The sequence below is a fragment of the Pelodiscus sinensis genome, chromosome 3 (genome assembly GCF_052426305.1).
Source record: "Pelodiscus sinensis isolate ZL-2025 chromosome 3, ASM5242630v1, whole genome shotgun sequence".
NCBI classification, from domain to species: Eukaryota; Metazoa; Chordata; order Testudines; family Trionychidae; genus Pelodiscus; species Pelodiscus sinensis.
The window spans coordinates 8,432,567-8,450,344 of NC_143054.1; the positions used below are offsets into that span (position 1 = coordinate 8,432,567).

Genomic DNA, 17,778 nt, shown 5'->3' on the forward strand with positions numbered 1-17,778 from the left:
GACTAGTTTCAGCCAGTCCCTCTCTCTGTGACCATTTGGCCTGCCCTGCAATACTAGCAAACATTCTGTATTTTAAACAGTTCTGTCCACACCACACATCAGTTCCCTTGGCACCGCCTGCATCTCTAATGCAAGTGGATGTTTGACTTCTCCTGCAGCTCAGCTGTTTATGCTTCACTTTTTAACACTGAGCAAAATTCTTTTCGCCCCACCAATCTCACAGCTATGTCACCTGATAAAAGTCATGGAGCTGCCTGGTCCCTACCAAGTCCTCAGCTGCTGTGGCTCAGTCTCTCTCCCGTGACTTTGCTGATTTTCTTATGACTGATGATTTAAGTCAGGTTACAGGGTGAAGATCAGCTCCGGGAGTTATAAAAATCTAAAAGTCACAGAACCCAGCAGGGTTTTTTATCCCCCTGGGATTGCTGGGAATTCAAAGCTCGTCTTTAAACAACACAGTCATTTTCCAGGGAAGAGAGTCTATGAGAGCCTAAGGAGGGCACGTTTTTCTCGGTGACGTCCCTTAAGCCATCTTGGATCTCCTCCTTGCAGTGTTGCTGCATGGAGGGAGGATGCCTGGGCACTATGTGCATAAGCATGGTTGGCACTTTCAGATCCTCCAGCCGGAGCTGTTGGATTTGTTTCTTCAGATTCCCTAAGGGCCTAGCAGGAGGCTAGTGTGTTTGCTTTAGGGCAGAGCTGCTGTATCTGGGGAAAGACACGAGCCGTAGGCACCACAGAGGAATGGGAGGCATTTAACCAGGTCCTCAGCTGGCGTAAATTGATGTTGCTCCGTTTACATCAGTGAAGCTAAGCTGAGTTCCACCAGCGGGGAGCTGGCTCTAAGTAAACCATCCACGGCAGGGAGCGCGTGGGCTGGTCTGTCTCAAAGGCCCCTCTTGTGGCTCGATTTACATAATACATCCCAGTGGTGCACCCCTTTGGATCTGGAGGAGGGTTGTCGAAGGCAGTGGTGCTCAGCCTTTTTTATGTGCCACCCCCAGGGCCAAGAGAATGTTTGTTGAGCAAAAAAAAAAGAAAAAGAAAAGCGCTGGCAACATTTTCTTGTGGCCTCTTTAATTTAAAGCACCGGTCTGCTCCCCTGCCACTCCCCCTACCCCCGCTGCATATACGTCGAGCGCCAAGCTGGGAAAGAAAATGGCAGCCAGCCCTGCGCTGCGACCCCCTTGAGCCATGGGTTGCGCGCCTCTGATCTAAGGCAGGCCCAGCTCCCATGAGTGCCCGTGACAGTCTAGGGATGTTAAATATTGAAGAATTGACTAATTGAACAGTCGATGCATTTTGCATTGACTGTTCGATTAGTCGATAGGGCGCCTCTGCCTGTGAAGTGTAGCAACAGCCTGTTGTTATACTTCAAAGGCGTCATCTGGAGACTCCCCCACTGACTCTGGGCTCCACGGGGCGCTGCCGCTTTGAAATGCCACGGGGAGCCCCGTGTCAGGCTGCACGCAGCATTTCGAAACGGTAGCACCCCGTGGAGCCTGGGATCAGTTGGGGACTCCCCCGCTGACTCCGGGCTCCATGCAGCGCTGCCGCTTTGAAATGCTGCACGGAGCCACGCGTCAGGCTGCATGCGGTGTTTCAAAGCATCAGTTCTGCGTGGAGCCCAGGGTCTGTCCTGCCCGGACAAGGGGTTTGCCGCTGCCCACCTGGAGCGCCAGTGGACCCAGAGAATGGAGTGGGGGCTGGCCCTGATCTTCTTGGCCAGTCCTCCAGCCCAGGAGTGGAGTATGCCCCTGACTCAGCTCCCTGCCAGAAGCAGCAGGCAGTTGGGGAGGGGCAAGACCCCCTCCCCACTCCTCCCCAGCAGGAGCTCCCCGTGGGGCAGATCATGCTGCGTGGGCCCCCTGGCCTGTGTCGCTTTCCCTCCCTTCCCCATGGCCAGCTGTGGAGGGAGGGGTAGCCCCATCATTGCCTCCCTACCTGAAGTCAGGGCCCATCCACTTGTCCCATCCTGGCTACGCCACCAGTAGGAATACATGGATTGCTGCTCTGAGTAAAGGGGTGGTCTCTCCTCATCAGGGCTGAATCGTTTGGGCTCTGGGCAGAGTGGGGGATTTCCTAGCACAGAGAACGTTTCTGTAGTCAGACTGCCCCTGTTTCTCTAGGGAGGGGGTGGAATCTCCGGCCCTAGAGGTGTTTAAGTCTCGGCTTGACAAAGCCCTGGCTGGGATGATGGAGTTGGGTGGGTCCTGCGTTGGGCAGGGGGCTGGACGCGGTGACCTCGTGAGGTCTCTTCCAGCCCTAGGATTCTATGACCCTTGGACTTTCAGAACCAGAAGAACAGCACCCAAGCTAAAGGAGCGTCTCTCTTAGCTGGTCTGATGCGACAGACTCCTCTGGCTGGAGCTGGCAGCTAGAGAGAGATGTATTGTACGGGACTGAAATTGCCAGCTGGTAGAAAATGGCATAACACATGCAAAATCAATGGAGCCAAGCTGACTTATTGCTTGTGGGGGCTGCTAGGGCACCCAGAGAAATAATACCACCTGCTTATTTGCTTTTAAACCAAAAGGGGTAATAGGCTACATGAAATCCCTAGATCCAACCCCCACTTTGCCTGCCAGGAAATCTAGATCTTATCCAGTTCTAGATCCTATCTCCACTTGTAGGCAGCCCGGCCACCCTGCTACGTGAAAAATAATGTCATGAGTTCAGCTCTTGGCCCAGCGATGTAGAGCCCTGGTTGGCTGAGTGTTACTGGTGTGTGGTCCTTCTCCCCTAAGGCTCACAGAGCACGTCACAAACTTCAGTGTCATCCCAACAACAGTCCTGGGCCTGAACCCCCTGTGGCCTGTTCTAACTAGAGCAACAGAATCTTTTCACTGGGATTTTCCAGTTGGTCCAACTTGAAATGTTTGGTTGAGAAGCTCAGTGGCGATCCGGCTGCGTTTCCTGCCAGCTCGTCCCCCGGCTCTTCAACAGCCCATGTGACGGGCTGACAGGAGCAGAGAGCCTAAAAACGACATGGCCACTGGATTTCCAGGGGCTGCAGCTCTGGGACAACCCACCAGCCAGATTGCCCTGGAGCTGCGGCTCTGCCCCCTTGCACGGAGAACATCAGGGGTGTTGCTGTCAGCTGGAACAAACCCAGAGTTTGACTATTGAAATGCTCTGTGAAAGGGGGCGACCTCCCTTCAGACAGCTTGAGATCTAACCAATAGGCCGAGCTCTCAGAGCTGAGAAAAGAATCCCAGAGTCCCGACACCCTATCTCAATGGCTACATCACATTCCTCCCGCAGAGACAGGGAAAAGAGTGGCCGACCCATTGCTCTCCTTTCCGGATGGCCGTCTCTCCCATATTGTGCCCAATGTCACACCTGAAGCCTGGGTAATCCCCAGCCAGTGGGCGTTACGAGGGTGGGAGATTCTAATGAATGGGTAGCACTGTCTCATCTGGGTGTTCTTTGGGTTTGCTTTCTTTTCATCCTTTCCTTAAGGATCCGGACGTCCGGCATCAAAGGCCTGCAGGGGGTGGTGAGGAAGACGGTTAACGATGAACTCCAAGCTAACATCTGGGACCCGCAGCATATGGACAAAATCGTGCCTTCGCTGCTCTTCAACCTGCAGCATGCCGAGGAGGCTGAAAGGTGGGAATTTGCTTCTCCCTTCCTGGGAGGGGCTACAGAGCTGCCGATAATATTTCTGGTGCTGCTTCAAATTCCCCAGTGCTAGAGTCCGCATCGCACCAAAGGGTTGTCCTGTTCTCCAAGCAGCGAGGAAGGATTTGAATTCCTTGAGGACCCTCTTTCTTTGCTGGCTGAGAAATGAGTGGACCCCGCTTTGGGAGGTTGTCCATTTCCTATTGCAGTGTAGGCATAGGTACAAATCGGTGTAGGCCCAATGACATCAATGGAGCTGTGTGGATTTGCAAAGGTGAAAACCTGGCCCTTGTTTCCTGCTATTGACACAGACAGACGCACGCATGCACACATGCATTAGCTAATGCAGCAAATCCATCCTCCTTTAAATTGCAACATACCCCCCCTCAATCAGGTTTTCTTCATACATCATAAAAGGGGGAGGGGACCCAACCCCATCAGAGATTTTATTTCCATTGCTGGTGACCTTTAAGTAGAGCTGGGTGAATTTTTTTTTTGACAAATGGTAAAATCAATGAAACATCCATTTTCTAGGGCGCCAAAACTCTTTGCAAATTCAGGTCAAATCTGGTGGAGGAAAAAAGAAAAATCTGTATTGTGAGCCAATATTTTCTTGACCCTTTGGACACTAAATATTTTGATTTTTCATTTTGAAACAGGGATGTTGTTTTGAAAAGCAGCTAGATTTATTTGATGGGGAAAAACCACCTTAAAAAGGGTTCACCGTCCCCTTATCCCCTCCCCCAAACAAAACAAAAAAGAGGAAAAAAGCCACTTTTGGTTGAACACTGAAAAATTTCTGTTGGAACCAAACCAATTTTTTTCCCGAACCAGTGAATTGCTCCGTGCCTTTCTCAAGTTCTTCAGCTAAGAACCATAAGCTACAGTTCCCTGCTCTCTTCCTTCCAGCTGACTGCCAGCTCTCCAGTTTGTTTCTAATCTCTCAAGTGCACAATAATATGCAATGGATATTACAGTTTGTGGCCTTTGTACCGCGACTGTGGGATTTGTGTGGTGTTTACTCTCTGCAGGACTGCAATTGGGAAAGTTCCTCGTTACTATGTTAGTGCTAGGAGGCCCGGTTATGCTAGTGGCTGTGCAGATACCTGGAAAGAAGCCATCTCTTCCCTGAGCAGCTTGCAGTCGAAAGACAAGACAAAGGCAGGGTTGCTATCACCCTTTGCAGATGGGGAACGAAGCATGGAGAGATGAAGGGAAAGAATGCTTGAGGTGGAGTCAAGACACGAACCCATCTCTTGAATCCTAATCCAGGGCCTTAACCATCAGCCTTTTCAGCATTTGCCTATCAACTCAGCTTCCTTTGCAGAGCAGTCAAGGCAATGGTGCAGATCTGTGCATTTGCCAGTTAAGATTTTCAGCTGGTTCTCCTCTCCAGCTGTAACTTTAGAGAGGAGTATTTGCCCCATGCGCCACCTGACAGGAGATTAAGTAAAAACTCTTTGGCTGTGTCTAGACTGGCCAGTTTTTCTGGAAAATCAGCCGCTTTTCCGGAAAAACTTGCCAGCTGTCTACACTGGCCGCTTGAATTTCTGCAAAAGCACTGACTTCCTACTGTAAGAAATTTTTATCTGCTTTTTGCGGAAATACTATGCTGCTCCCGTTCGGGCAAAAGTCCCTTTTGCGCAAAAGTTTTGCGCAAAAGGGCCAGTGTAGGCAGCTCAGATTTGTTTTGCGCAAAAAAGCCCCGATCGCGAAAATGGCGATTGGGGCTTTTTTGCGCAAAAGCGCTTCTAGATTGGCCACAGACGCTTTTCCGCAAAAAGTGCTTTTGCAGAAAAGCGTCCGTGCCAATCTAGACGCTCTTTTATGCAAATGCTTTTAACGGAAAACTTTTCCGTTAAAAGCATTTCCGGAAAATCATGCCAGTCTAGACGTAGCCTTTCTCTCCCTTCCCCAGCATATACCTCGGGTGTGTCCACCCAGCCAGCTGGGTTTTTGCAAGCAGACAGGCATTGTTAAGGGAAAGCACTCGGGGGATAGATACCTTTGCCTTCAGATGCCCTTACAGGCCGGTGAGAAGCAGAAGGATGCCTGAGTTCTGCCTGGTGTCTTGTTTTATGTTTCGGAAAGATGCCTTGGAAATCAAGTGCTCAGGCTTAACATCCATTTGTGGTGGTTGCATAAGCAAACAGCCCAAGCAGAAGGCCAAAAATTACTGCACCCGACGCCAGCGTGTATCTGGAGTAACTCTCAAGAAGGCAGAGAATGACTCTGGATTTGCACTGTGTGGAGTGAGTGCAGATTCTGGCCCTGGGGGTCTGACAGGTGTGGGAAGGAGGGGTGAATTGCACCCACCGTCCCTGCACCCAGGGGCTGGATTTGTTGCTGACACACTGCTGGCTCCACCCGTCCTGGATCCTGGCCTCTGGGTGGCTCCTCCAGGGTCCTGCCATCCCTGGGGACCAGGCCACCCAGCTCTGCAGGCTCCCGTTGTCACTCGGGGTCCTGCCGCCGGCTCAGTCCTCAGGTGAGGGAGGCCAGCAGGTTTAGGGGGGAGGCGCAGCTCAGCACCCCACCCTAAACATGGTTCCAGAGCCACGGGGGGTTGATTTTCGAAGGAGCGCACCAAGCCCCCATGTTTCCTGTGGGGTTTAAAACACGGCCGTGTGCTGGCTCTGCGTGTGTATTGCTCTCCTCTAATGGCTGGCACCCAGAAAGAATAAAGGCACTTTTCTGGGTATGGCTAGTGTGCGCACGGGGCATGGGATCCGATTCGGGTTGGAGTCCGCACCCCCCTTCTGCCCACCCGTGTGACTCAGCTCAGTGAGCACAGAGAACCTGGCCCTACGGCCTTGCTAGCAGGGCGGGTGAGCGCCTGACTCCCACTGTGAGAGACGCAAGCCCTCTCCTTGTGCAGTGTGGACACAGCTCAAGCGCCACCCCCGAGTCGGATGCTTGGTGCAGTGCAGTACAGATGCAGAGGCAGGGCTGGGATCCAGCAGCTGTAAGCCCGGATTTGGTGCCATGTGGACGCTTGGAAGCAGGAGTTCCCCCACCCTGGGCTGAGGGTGCTGTGTAGACGTACCCCTCGTGTTCCCAGCAGAGGGATCTAGCTGGTGGTTGGCACCTGTGTATCTGGGTGGGGGTTCTAGCACGTGTTTAGTGTTGTAGTCACTAATTCTGGTCTCCAGCACAGGGACGGTCTCCTGCCGATACACGCTGGAGTCCAAAGGTCCATCTACTGCCCCGGGGGCCGGGCGTTAGAAGCACACGGCTCACTGGTAGCAGCTGGCCGTGCGCTTTGCTGCCTCCTCGTCCCTGAGTCACTGTCAGCTGCCTACGCAGGGGTCTGTGTGGCCCTGTCACCATGCACCCATGCGCCAGACACGGTTTTCAAACAGCATGACTGTTTCAATTCCCTCCCCTGCCGGCCCACCCCAGGGTGGTGGCTGCTACTGGAGACAAACCAAGGCAGCTTGGGGTGTGTTTTCCAATTGTTGTCAAGGCACTGGGGTCGCTCTGCATTCTGATTGGTGCTCTGTGGTCACGGGCCAACGGCTGGCCCTCCCGTCCGTCCCCCGGTAGCTGCTGCGGACGGTGGCTTAGGAGACGGTTTCTCAGGCAATCGGGGTCAGCCACCATCACAGCCAAAGTCTTGAGTTTGACTCTGTGCTTCCCTGGCAGAGTGTGGGGGTGGGAGCACGAGGGTTCCTAGTGGTTTTGAGTTGGGTTCTGGACCCGCTGGGGCGGCCTTGAGGCTGGGGGGTTCATGTGGAGGTATCATCAACGTTAGTGAGCTAGCCTGGAGGCCAGGAAAGGTGGGTAAAGGTCTGTGTGGCCGCTGTGTCTGGAGTATCTCACAGTCTTTCTTGTATTTATCCTGTGGTCCCCATGTGACAGAGGCTAAGGGTACGCCACTGGGCAAAAGTCGAATTAAGCTACGCAACTTTAGCTACGTCAATTGCGTAGCTGAAGTCGAAATAGCTTAATTCGGCTTTTGGAGCAATCTACACAGCAGGAGGTCGAAGGAAGAACACTCTTCCTTCACTTTCCCTTACTTGTGAAACAAGGGTTGCAGGAGTCAGAGTAAGAAGTCCTCCAGCTCAACATTATTTTGAAATAACGGCTTGCGGTGTAGACATGCTTTTTGTTATTTCGGAATAATGTCCATTATTCCAAAATAATGCTGCCGTGTAGACAGAGCCTTCATGATTTACCGTGTCATGCAAGGAGTCAGCCACCAAGCAGAGAACGGGCCCCAGGTCCTAACGCTTAGTCGAGCGCTAACCACTGTGCCATCCTGTCTCCCAGAGTCGTATGGCCAGGTCAGAGTTAGCTGGGTCAGAGTGCAGCGCTCTGGCCAGGTGTTTGTAGCAGCAGCCACTGCTGTTTGAGTTCCTCAGAAACTTGGATCTTAGATTCCAGTAATCCCACTTTGGTTTGGTGGCTGAGCGTATCAAGCGTAAAGCACGTTGTTGTGGTGGGGAAGGGTGGCGTTGGAGCGCCCCCTACTGGCCCATTGAGGACCAGCTTAATAATGAGAATAAGCAATGCACCTCTTAAATTTTGAACTCTTGGAGCCCTGATTTGTCAGAAAAGAGTGATTTCCTGCTGGCTACCTCTGGGCAGGTCTCCATTCTATGGTACATCCAAGCTGGTAAACATTAGACAGTGACCTAGGGGGAAAGGTGTGGGTGGGTGGGGTCGGATTGTCAGCATCCTTTCTGTTTACAGATCAGCTGTCATACTAGAGGGGTCCAGACCGTTTAACGGGATCCCTTTGCTGAGTACTGAAATGCAGCTTCTCTGAGTTCCACACTGCCTTGTGGCATATCTGGGGACTATGTCGGCATTTCATTCCACTCTCTTGAGAGGAATACAAATGCAGACACCCAAAATTGCAAATGAAGCAGGGATTCAAATATCCCGTGCTTCATTTGCATAATTGCGTTATGGCGCTATTTCGAAATAGCTCTATTTTGAGAGAAAAATGGGGTTATTTTCGAGGGAAGGGTTTTATCTCAAAATAACCCCGTTTTTTCTCTCAACATAGCACTATTTCAAAATAGTGCCATAACGTGATTATGCAAATGAAGCGTGGGATATTTAAATCCCCGCTTCATTTGCAATTTCGGGTGTCTGCAGTTGCATTCCTCTCTCTCTCTCTCTCTCTCTCTCTCTCTTGGAATGAAATGTAGACATACCCCAGGAGAGGACGTGAAGAGCCACTAATGGAGCTGGGATTTAGACAGGCCGAATGACTCCCATTGTAGGCACAGATTCCAGTTCCACAATGCGGCTGTTACATTCTGGATGCTGGCCTCCTTCGCCGTGGAGGAGTGGAAGCACTGGCAGTATGGCCATGAAAAGAAAAGGAGAGCATTGCATTGTGTTATGGGGCACGATGGTGTGAAAATCTTTCTCCTTGATAGCTGCTGCACTGAGTTGTTATGTAGATGAGGCTTAATCTCTCTCTCTCTCTCTCTCTCTCTCAGCCGCTCTCCATCGCCCCTGCAAGCAACGGAAAAAGAGAAAGAGAGTCCCACTGAACTGGCAGAAAGGTGCCTGCGGGAGTTACTGGGGAGAGCAGCTTATGGTAACATTAAGAACGCCGTCAAGCCTGTTCTCATGTAAGTTACTCAATCGGCTGATTATTCCTCCACCCTGCCTACAGCTGTCCAGTGCTGGGCACTCTGGCTAGCTGTGTTCTCTCTTCCCCTTTTGCTCCCCTCCTTGGGAGCTTTTGCATTACTGATACTGAGCAACAGTAATGTTGCTGTGACTTAGCGAGGCTTGGTCTATGCTACAGTTAAGTCAACGTAAGGCTGCTTATATCGACCTAACTATATCAGAGTACGTGCTGCCGACTTGTTCCTGCCGACGTAGGTGTCTAACTACACTGAAATAATAATTCCACTTCCACAACAGGCATAGGGTTTAGATCGTGCGGTCAGGGCGACACGCAGCCCCTACAGACACTGCGCTTCTTAAATCGGCTGTTGGCTGTCTTGTCAGTTTCGTGACTCTGGTGGAGCTGTGAAATTGACAAGAAAACGGACTCCTGGCACCCTGGGGTCCCAGGTCCCCACTCCCCACTGAGAGTACAACCTCTGGCCAGACTCTGACAGCTGCCTTTGACAGCTGCCCTGCAGCTCCTGGTTGGGAGGCGGGGAGGCAAGAAACCCAAGGAGCAGCTGAGCTTCTGGCAGGGAGCTGATTGAGCTGGGAGCCCTGGCTTTCAGCCTCCCAGACTGCCCCTCGTCAGTCGGCAGAAGCGCTGCTGGTGAAGACATGTGCCACTGACAGAAGGAGGGTAGTGCGGACGTCAGCCATTGCAGTAATTACTGCGCTGCCTGTAAGTCAGCTTTACATAGGTCAGGTTTAGACTGCAGCGTAGACCTGCCCTTAGTGTCTCTTTGTATGTAATGGAATCATGTGAACGACCACACTGGGTCAGATCAACGGTCCATCTCGCCCAGCGTCCTTGGCTTCCGGCAGTGGTCAATGCCAGGAGCCCCAGAGGGAGTGAGCAGAACAGGGACTCCTCACGTGATCAGATCTGCTCAGCTGTGTGTCATAAACCTTAGCCTGCTCATGGGGAGTGGAGATTCTCCTTCCGCTCAAGTAGCAGTGGGGGTCAGGACAAGCTGAATTCCATCTCTGCCACTGGTGTGAAGTGGCTGCAGAATGACCGCTCTGATGTCCTGCAGGAGGTGGGTTTGTTCCAGTTCCTAGGGCGTTGCCTTTTTCCCAGCGCTGTATACAAGTTGGGTCATCTCTTCCCGACAGCTACTTCCTCTGGTGGGCAGGTACGACCACTCGTCCGAGTTTATTGGGGAGGGAAACCGAGGCTCAGAAAAGCAAAACGATCTGCCCATGGTGTCATGGCTCCTTCCCCACACTGGCATGATAAATGCAGAAGTGGGGGCCAGCAACTGTACCCCAAAGCCTTATCTACTAGGCTTTGGTATAAAACTTCCCTCAAAATCTTAAAAACCTAGATTTTGGGAATAAAACTTCCGCTGCCACCACCCAAATATTAATAACGAGATTAGGAGAAAGATCATTTGGGAAATCTCACCCCTATTATAAAAATCAGGACACACAGTAACCAATGCCAGGTTAATAAAAAGAAAGGAGAAAACTTGTATTATTACAACAATATTCCTGTTGCAAGCATAAGGATCAGATGGAAAGGTAACAAAATATACTCATGGAGGAATTACACCATGGGCTAGAACTTAGTTAAAAAGAAAAGCCAACCATCTCTTAAGCAGCACCAGATATCAGATCCCATACCCAACCCTTAAAACAATAAAGCCTAACGAAACTACCTAAACTTTACCCTACTTACAGAAAGTGAAGAATGGTTTCTTGGAGAGAGAGAGAGAGAGAGACATGCTTGTCCCTCCCTGTAGCTGCAGAGGACTTACCCAGAGAGACCAAAGGAGAAAGGAAAAAACCCAAATTCCTTTGTCCCAGTTTGAAAGTCCCACCTACATTCCTACTGGTCACTCCACCTGGCTAGGTGTAGTTAACTCCTTAATCCCCAGGCTGTTGGCTAACCCTCATAATTGTGACATGGTTACAGAGGGAATGAATGACAGAGCTGGGATGAAGACCCAGGAGTTCCTGGTCCCAGCCATGGAGGAACACCATAAAGTGAATACAAGCTGTTGACTAACCCCTGAAATTGAACAGCTCCAGAGCCTGGGAGAGAATTAGGGAAAATGGCGGTCAAATGAGTTCTTTATGGGCTTGATCCTTAGCTGTCAGACTGCAATTCCACGTCGGCTCCCCCTTGCGGTCTTTGTCTTTCGCTTGCTGGTGCTCCTTGCTGTGTCTGCTTCTGTGTCACCTGCCTCCCACGCTGTTTGTTTGCTGTTCTCTCTGAGCAAAGGGAAAAGACGCCTTTGCTGGCCGTACAGCAAAGCCTCTGCAGTTGCTAAACTCACTCTTCTCTTTCGTCTCTCCCTGAAGCCATCTAGACAACCACTCGCTCTGGGAGCCAAAGACATTTGCTATTCGCTGCTTTAAGATCATCATGTACTCCATTCAGGTGGGCATTCGGTGTCATTTCAGTACTGTAATGAATTGTGTGTGTGTGTGTGTGTGTGTGTGGTGAAGCTAGAAGGACCTGTGACAGCCTGAGTAATTATTGCAAATTTGTTGTACTCTCTGTGAAACTGTGTGGGTCATTCCCTGTATGTATAAGCACAGAGATTTGCTAGCTGAGGGTTCTTTGAAAACTAACTCAACCTATACATACTGATGCCTTGTCCTTTCATAGCCCCTTGAAAAGATGGGGAGGCTAGTTACTGCCGCACTATGGATGGGGAAACCAAGGCACAGAGGGTAAGTGACTTGCCCAAGCCAATGTCCATACAGTGCAGATTAGAAACCAGAAATCCTGGTTCCCAGACCTGTGCTCTAACCACTAGATCATACTACTGCCATGATGTACCTGTGGCACTGGTGACTGATCCTAAATTTGTTATTCGGTCAGTGGGAGTTTGCCTGAGCCGGGACTGCAGGATCGGGGAGTACAATGAACCCTTGTCCTGCTGTTTTTCCCTTCTCCCTCCTTTATTCATTAGATTCGCTCAGAGCCCGGTGCAGTAAAAAGTAATAGCTCCATGCTCGGCTGTGTGTTGGGAGCCTGCCCTGCACACTGGAGATGAGCTAAAAAGGGCTATGGGGCTGTGTGATGGGGTGGAACTAAGCCCCAACGCCCCCTACAGGAGGCTGGAGGCCTTTCCACACCCCATCCCAGTGAGAGGAGCAGAAGAGAGGTCCTCCAGGCAGGATAGAGTGGCCCTCTCTGCAGCAGCCAATCAGGGCCCAGCAGAGCAGTATAAAAGAAGCTGCTAGACTAAGGCCTGGCAGTTCCTCACAGGAGCTTGATCCAGGCAGTTCTAGGTACTGACTGGGAAAACAGCAGCACTATGGACAGCTCCAAGTATAAGCTGAACTTTAGACCTGGGTGAAGCCCAGGTCCAGTGGCCGAAGACTGGCCACAAGCTGAATATAAGAACTGATAGCACCGTGGGCATGGCTAGTAAGATCCTAGCCTCAGAACCTTGTGACCACCAGACAAGGCAGCATCCGGAGGAGGTGACCCGGGGATCAAGGAGGTACCAGATGGCCAAGCAAAGAGCTTACCCGACACCCCTCGGCCACAGAGGGGCACTCACAAACGGGCGGACCCCGTTACAGGCGGCTGGAGTGCCCAGGAATAATTCAGGCTGGCACTTTTGAGGTGCTCATGTAGGAGTGATCACATGGCTGCCCGCAGTGCAGTGTGCTCCCAGCTGAGCCTGTTTGGGCAATGGGACCATGGCCCTGTCCGCTTCAGGGAGCCGGTGCATGTGAAGTTGTTAGCAGGGGCTAAGCCTCCTATTGGGAGTCTCACCAATCCCTTGGAGTCAACTTCTAGAGTCCTTCCTTGTGCATGCACTGGGGAGTGGCGGAATAAGGCCCTGAGATCCTCTTGTCTTGGACACCCAGGGCTCTGCAGCTATAACCAGAAGTTAAGCTAGGGACTCCGATCCACAATTTCTGGATTAGGGGAGGGGTTACCTAGGCAGAGGTCAGTTACCCGACTTAGAATTTGGGCAGGACCCCAGGGCTACCTACCCCCTTCTGTGAGCCAATAATATGTTGCTCTAGAGGACTGTGTGTGCACATGGGGGAACCAGAATACAGTTGGACCCTCTCCCTTGGGAGCCATTCTCTGTCAGTGTAAAGCAATGTCCCATTGCATTAGGTGGTACGGCAGCGTGGTGTAAAACTTTGCCAAGGGAGCCATTGGGAATGACATGTTTCCAGCTTGCTGCCTTCGCATTAGTGCCTGTCACAGCAGAAGGAGAAAGGTGCACAAACTGTGCAGACAGGGGAAAACGATACAGATCAAATTCTGCTCCCCGTCACTCCCACAGAGCCGCAGCGGCTTAGCAAGAGATTGCCTGGGGGGTAAGAGAGAGGAGAATTTGACCCTGTGTAGGATATTGGAAAGATACTGGAACAAAGTATGGAAGAGTGTTTGTCAGCAGCTGGAGGGGAATAGGGCTAGCAGCTATAGCCAGTGTGATCAGGAACAGATCATTGCAAAGCCAAATTTCCTGGTCACCGGCCTAGTGGATAGGGGAAGCTGTAGATGTGATATACCTTGATTTCAGAGAGTAGTTTTCACTGGTTTGCTATCCGACATCCTCCCAGAGGAGTCTCACAGGGTTCAGTCCTGGTGCCCGTACTAATCAATATTTTCCTTAATGACTTGGATAATGGAATAGAGAGTATTCAGACGACACCATGCTGGTAGGGGTTGCAAGCGCTTTGACAGACGGATTAGAATTCAAAACAACCTGGATAAACCGGAGAACTGGTCTGAAATCAAAAGATGAAATGCAGAGAAGACAAATGCAACGTACTTCACTTAGGAAGGAAATATCAACAGCACAGCTACAAAACGGCGACTCACCGGATAGGAGGTGGTGCTGCTAAGAAAGATCTGGGACTTAAAGGGTTACAAGCTGAATCGGAGTCAGCAATGTGGTGCAGATGCAGAAAAGGCTAATGGCACTCCGGGGTGTAGGAACAGGAGTGTTGGATGTGAGACACGAGAGGCTGTTGTCCCGCTCTGCTCGGCACGGCTGAGCATTGGAGTAGGAGCACTGAGCCCCGTGCTGGGTGCCACCTGTTAGGAAAGATGTGGACAAATTAGAGAGAGTTCAGAAGAGAGCAACAAAAGTGGTCAAAGGACCTACGAGAAAAGGTTAAAAACCCTGGGCATGTTTAGTCTGGAGAAAGGAAGCCAATACGGGGGGCGGGGGGTGGGGAGGGGTTGTAGGTGATCAGAGATGTTACCATCATCTCTGTGCTTGAATCCCAGTGAAAACAGATTTGTGTCTGGACTGTTATGTTCCTTCCTTCCTTCTCATGTAGCCAATGTTCTTTTCACCTATCACGTTGTTTTATTTATCTTCTTTCCCCCTTGCACGGCTGGGCTAAGGGCGAGGAAGGATGGCTTGGCAGTTAGGGCTCTGGGTGTGGTGACCAGGCTTCAGCTGCTAGCTCAGCGACTGGTTTCCTGTGGAATTTTGGCCACATCACGTAGCAGCCCTGTGCCTCAGTTTCCCATTTGTGCCCTGCCTCACGGTGCAGTGGTCAGGATAAATCCCTTAGATCAGTGGTTCCCGGCCTTTTTTATACAACAGACCAGCAAACCCATTCACAAACTCTTGGTGGACCAGTAACATTTTATTTGCATCATTATGGTAATTAATGGAAAGCGGTCTCGTGTTATTTTACATTGCATCTGTACACACACAATATATTTTGTTGTAATGGATCAGAGTTTGCAGATAGCTACAACATTGTGTTAAAAGAATCTTTCCTTTCGTATCTTGAGCCATTAACACCTATGTCAACTTTGATTGAAATGTGATCATGCAAATGTCATGAGCTAGGCCTTTTGTTCTGCCCTTAGCCCAGAGGGAAACAAGTTAGACACCCCAAACTCCCCTCTATCTCCACCTCACTGCACTAGTCCCCACCCCTGGAGAGAGGGAGACGCACACAGCTGGGCCCCCCAGCCCGCACGCCCCACATGTGAACTGGGCAGAGCGGCTCCTGCTTACCTGGCACCCTGGGGAAGGCATGAGCAGCTGCAGCATGAGAAGCCAGGATGCTCCCATCCGCCTCCAGGACCAGGGGACCCACATGGGACAAATGGGAAGGTCTCACATCTTTGCAGGGGGCCTCTATCAGCAGCCAGGGCTCCCTGGTGGTCTCTCTGTGGCTCCTTTGGCAACAGTTGGGTCCGTCCTGCCCTGGTTGCACCACTGCTCCATGCCAGGGGAGAGGAGCTGGACTAGACACTTGGCTGCAGGGGCAGAGCAGCCTCCAGCTTGCTCCCCCGGCAGCTCTTGCCTGTCAAGGCATGGGCGTGGCCTGGCAGCTGGGAAGCACTGCATTCGATACTACAGCGATGGGGGCAGAGAGGTACCTGCGGTGTCTGTGTCACTTTTGTTTCGAGTTCGTTTTGATTCACGTCTCTCTCCCGCCAGCTTAGCCCTGCTGTCTCTGGGGAGTGCTTGTCTTCATTGCATTTTTTTATCTTGTAAACAGCACAATGCCCATTGTCTTTAGATTTTATACAATCCATTTTGTACAGCATCTAAATGCCGGGTGCAAGTCACTCGCCAGGGCCCGTTTGAAGGATACGCAATCAGTACGTTCTCCCTTCATAAGTGCTCATGTTTAATCATTTATTGGACCAACTCCAGTTGGGGGGAAGAGACACTTTCAAGCCACACGGCGCTGTCCTTCCCGTCTGAGAGAGGTTCTCAGGGCGTCAGCTAAATCCAAGGTGACACAGGGGCTGTGTCTACATTGGCACCCTTTTCCGGAAAAGGGATGCTAATGAGACACTTCGGAATTGCAAATGCCCCGGGGATTTAAATTTTCCCCGCGGCATTTGCATGAACATGGCTGCCGCTTTTTTCTGGCTCGGGGCTTTGCCGGAGAAAAGCGCCAGTCTAGACGGGGATCTTGCAGAAAATAAACCCTTTTCCGGAAGATCCCTTATTCCTGATTTTCAGTTGGAATAAGGGATCTTCCGGAAAAGGCTTTATTTTCCGAAAGATCCCCGTCTAGACTGGCGCTTTTCTCCGGCAAAGCCCCAAGCCGGAAAAAAGCGGCAGCCATGTTCATGCAAATGCCGCGGGGAAGATTTAAATCCCCGGGGCATTTGCAATTCCGAAGGGTCTCATTAGCATCCCTTTTCCGGAAAAGGGTGCCAATGTAGACACAGCCAGGTAGTTTAGCAGGAGGAGTAAGCACATATTGCAAGGGACCTTGCATTTAGCTGTACCACTGGAGGACCTCTGCCGGACCTGGACAAGAGATCCGTGTTGGTCGAAAGTAGGGATGTCAATACTCCTTATAAAAGTTAACCAGTGAACTATGGAGGGCTGGGATCCCGCAGTTGGGGCTCTGCCAGCCAGCCCACCATGGGCAGGGGTCTCCTCCATGCTGGCCTTCTGTGGGTGGGGCTGTTTCAACCCAGCTGGGCCCGCAGGGCTGGGGGCTGCTCTGGTTGGTTGGCCCCCCCCGTGCACCACAGCTGGGGGCTGCTCAGGCTGGCCTGCTGCACCATAGGTGGGGGCTGCTCTGGTTGGCTGGACACACCGTGCCACAGCCTGGAGGCTGCCCTGTCCGGGCCCACTGCACTTTGGGGAAAAGGGGGGTTGCTCCGGCCAGGCCTGTCGCAGTTGTGGTCCTGCCGGCTGGGCCACTGTGGGTGAAGGGCTGCTCTGGCCGGGCCTGGTTCTCTGGTTAACCGGTTACTGGGTAAGCATGCTGGTAAGGCTAATGCTTACTGGGAGACTGGTTAACCAGTTCAACTTCTACAACCCTGCTCGAAAGTCTCTCTCCCTTTTCCCCTCCGTCTCTCTTGCTGTCTGTCTCTCATCAGCGCAAGTTGGTGAGAGAGAAGCTTTCAAGCCGCACAGAGTTTCCCTTCCCGTCTGGGATTCTCAGAGCATCAGCTAAATCCAAGGTCAAGTGGATAGTGTAGCAGGAGGAGTAAGCACCTTTCTATTGGGTATCTAGAACAGCACCTGAACAGACCTGCTAAGGCACCAAGTTTGTGCCTGGGTCAGTGACGGGTGGTTCCTCACACCGTCTGTTCCCCTGCGCCTCTGTCCAGATGCGGTCTGTGTGAGCGTGTCTCACTGTGCTACCAGCCTCCTTCCTGGCGTAAAGGAGCATCTCCGTTAGCTGGAGCAGCAGAGGCTTTTGGTGCTGAAGGTCCCTGGTTCTGTCCCCTGTCGGCGGCCTGTCATGCCTGCCTGCCTGTGGCATGCAGGGAACGATTGGCCCAGGTGGGTGGGTGTAGTCAGGAGTGACGTGTTAAATTGATCACTCACAGGTGTTAAATTGAGCTCAGTGAGTCCCTGGTGGCAATGACTTTATCCGGGCTGTAGGTGGGCGCAGAATTTGGCCTGCTGTGGAATTTTCCGCAGACAGATGTCAATAGTTCCGTGCTGTGGGTGTGCTTTTTGAATGGCCTCTACTGTGTGGCCAGGAACGGGTCAGTGAAGAAGGGATCCTTCTCCATGGTGGGGAGGGTTTGGGGGGCTGGCTGTGAGGCCTGGAATTGAGGATGATTTACCAGGGACCTGGAGGCTT

General features: G+C 51.7%; 1 protein-coding gene across 9 annotated transcripts in view; it reads left to right on the top strand.

The window, feature by feature from the left end:
• The window catches only part of EFR3B (EFR3 homolog B), a 161,313-nt gene that overhangs the window by 111,511 nt on the left and 32,024 nt on the right, over window positions 1-17,778 (top strand). For all 9 annotated transcript variants that reach the window (XM_006116729.5, XM_075923305.2, XM_025181494.3 and 6 more), the window contains 3 exons: window positions 3,463-3,612; window positions 9,081-9,215; window positions 11,566-11,644. In XM_006116729.5, coding sequence (XP_006116791.2) covers window positions 3,463-3,612; window positions 9,081-9,215; window positions 11,566-11,644 — 364 coding nt within the window. The remainder of the gene's footprint in view (window positions 1-3,462; window positions 3,613-9,080; window positions 9,216-11,565; window positions 11,645-17,778) is intronic.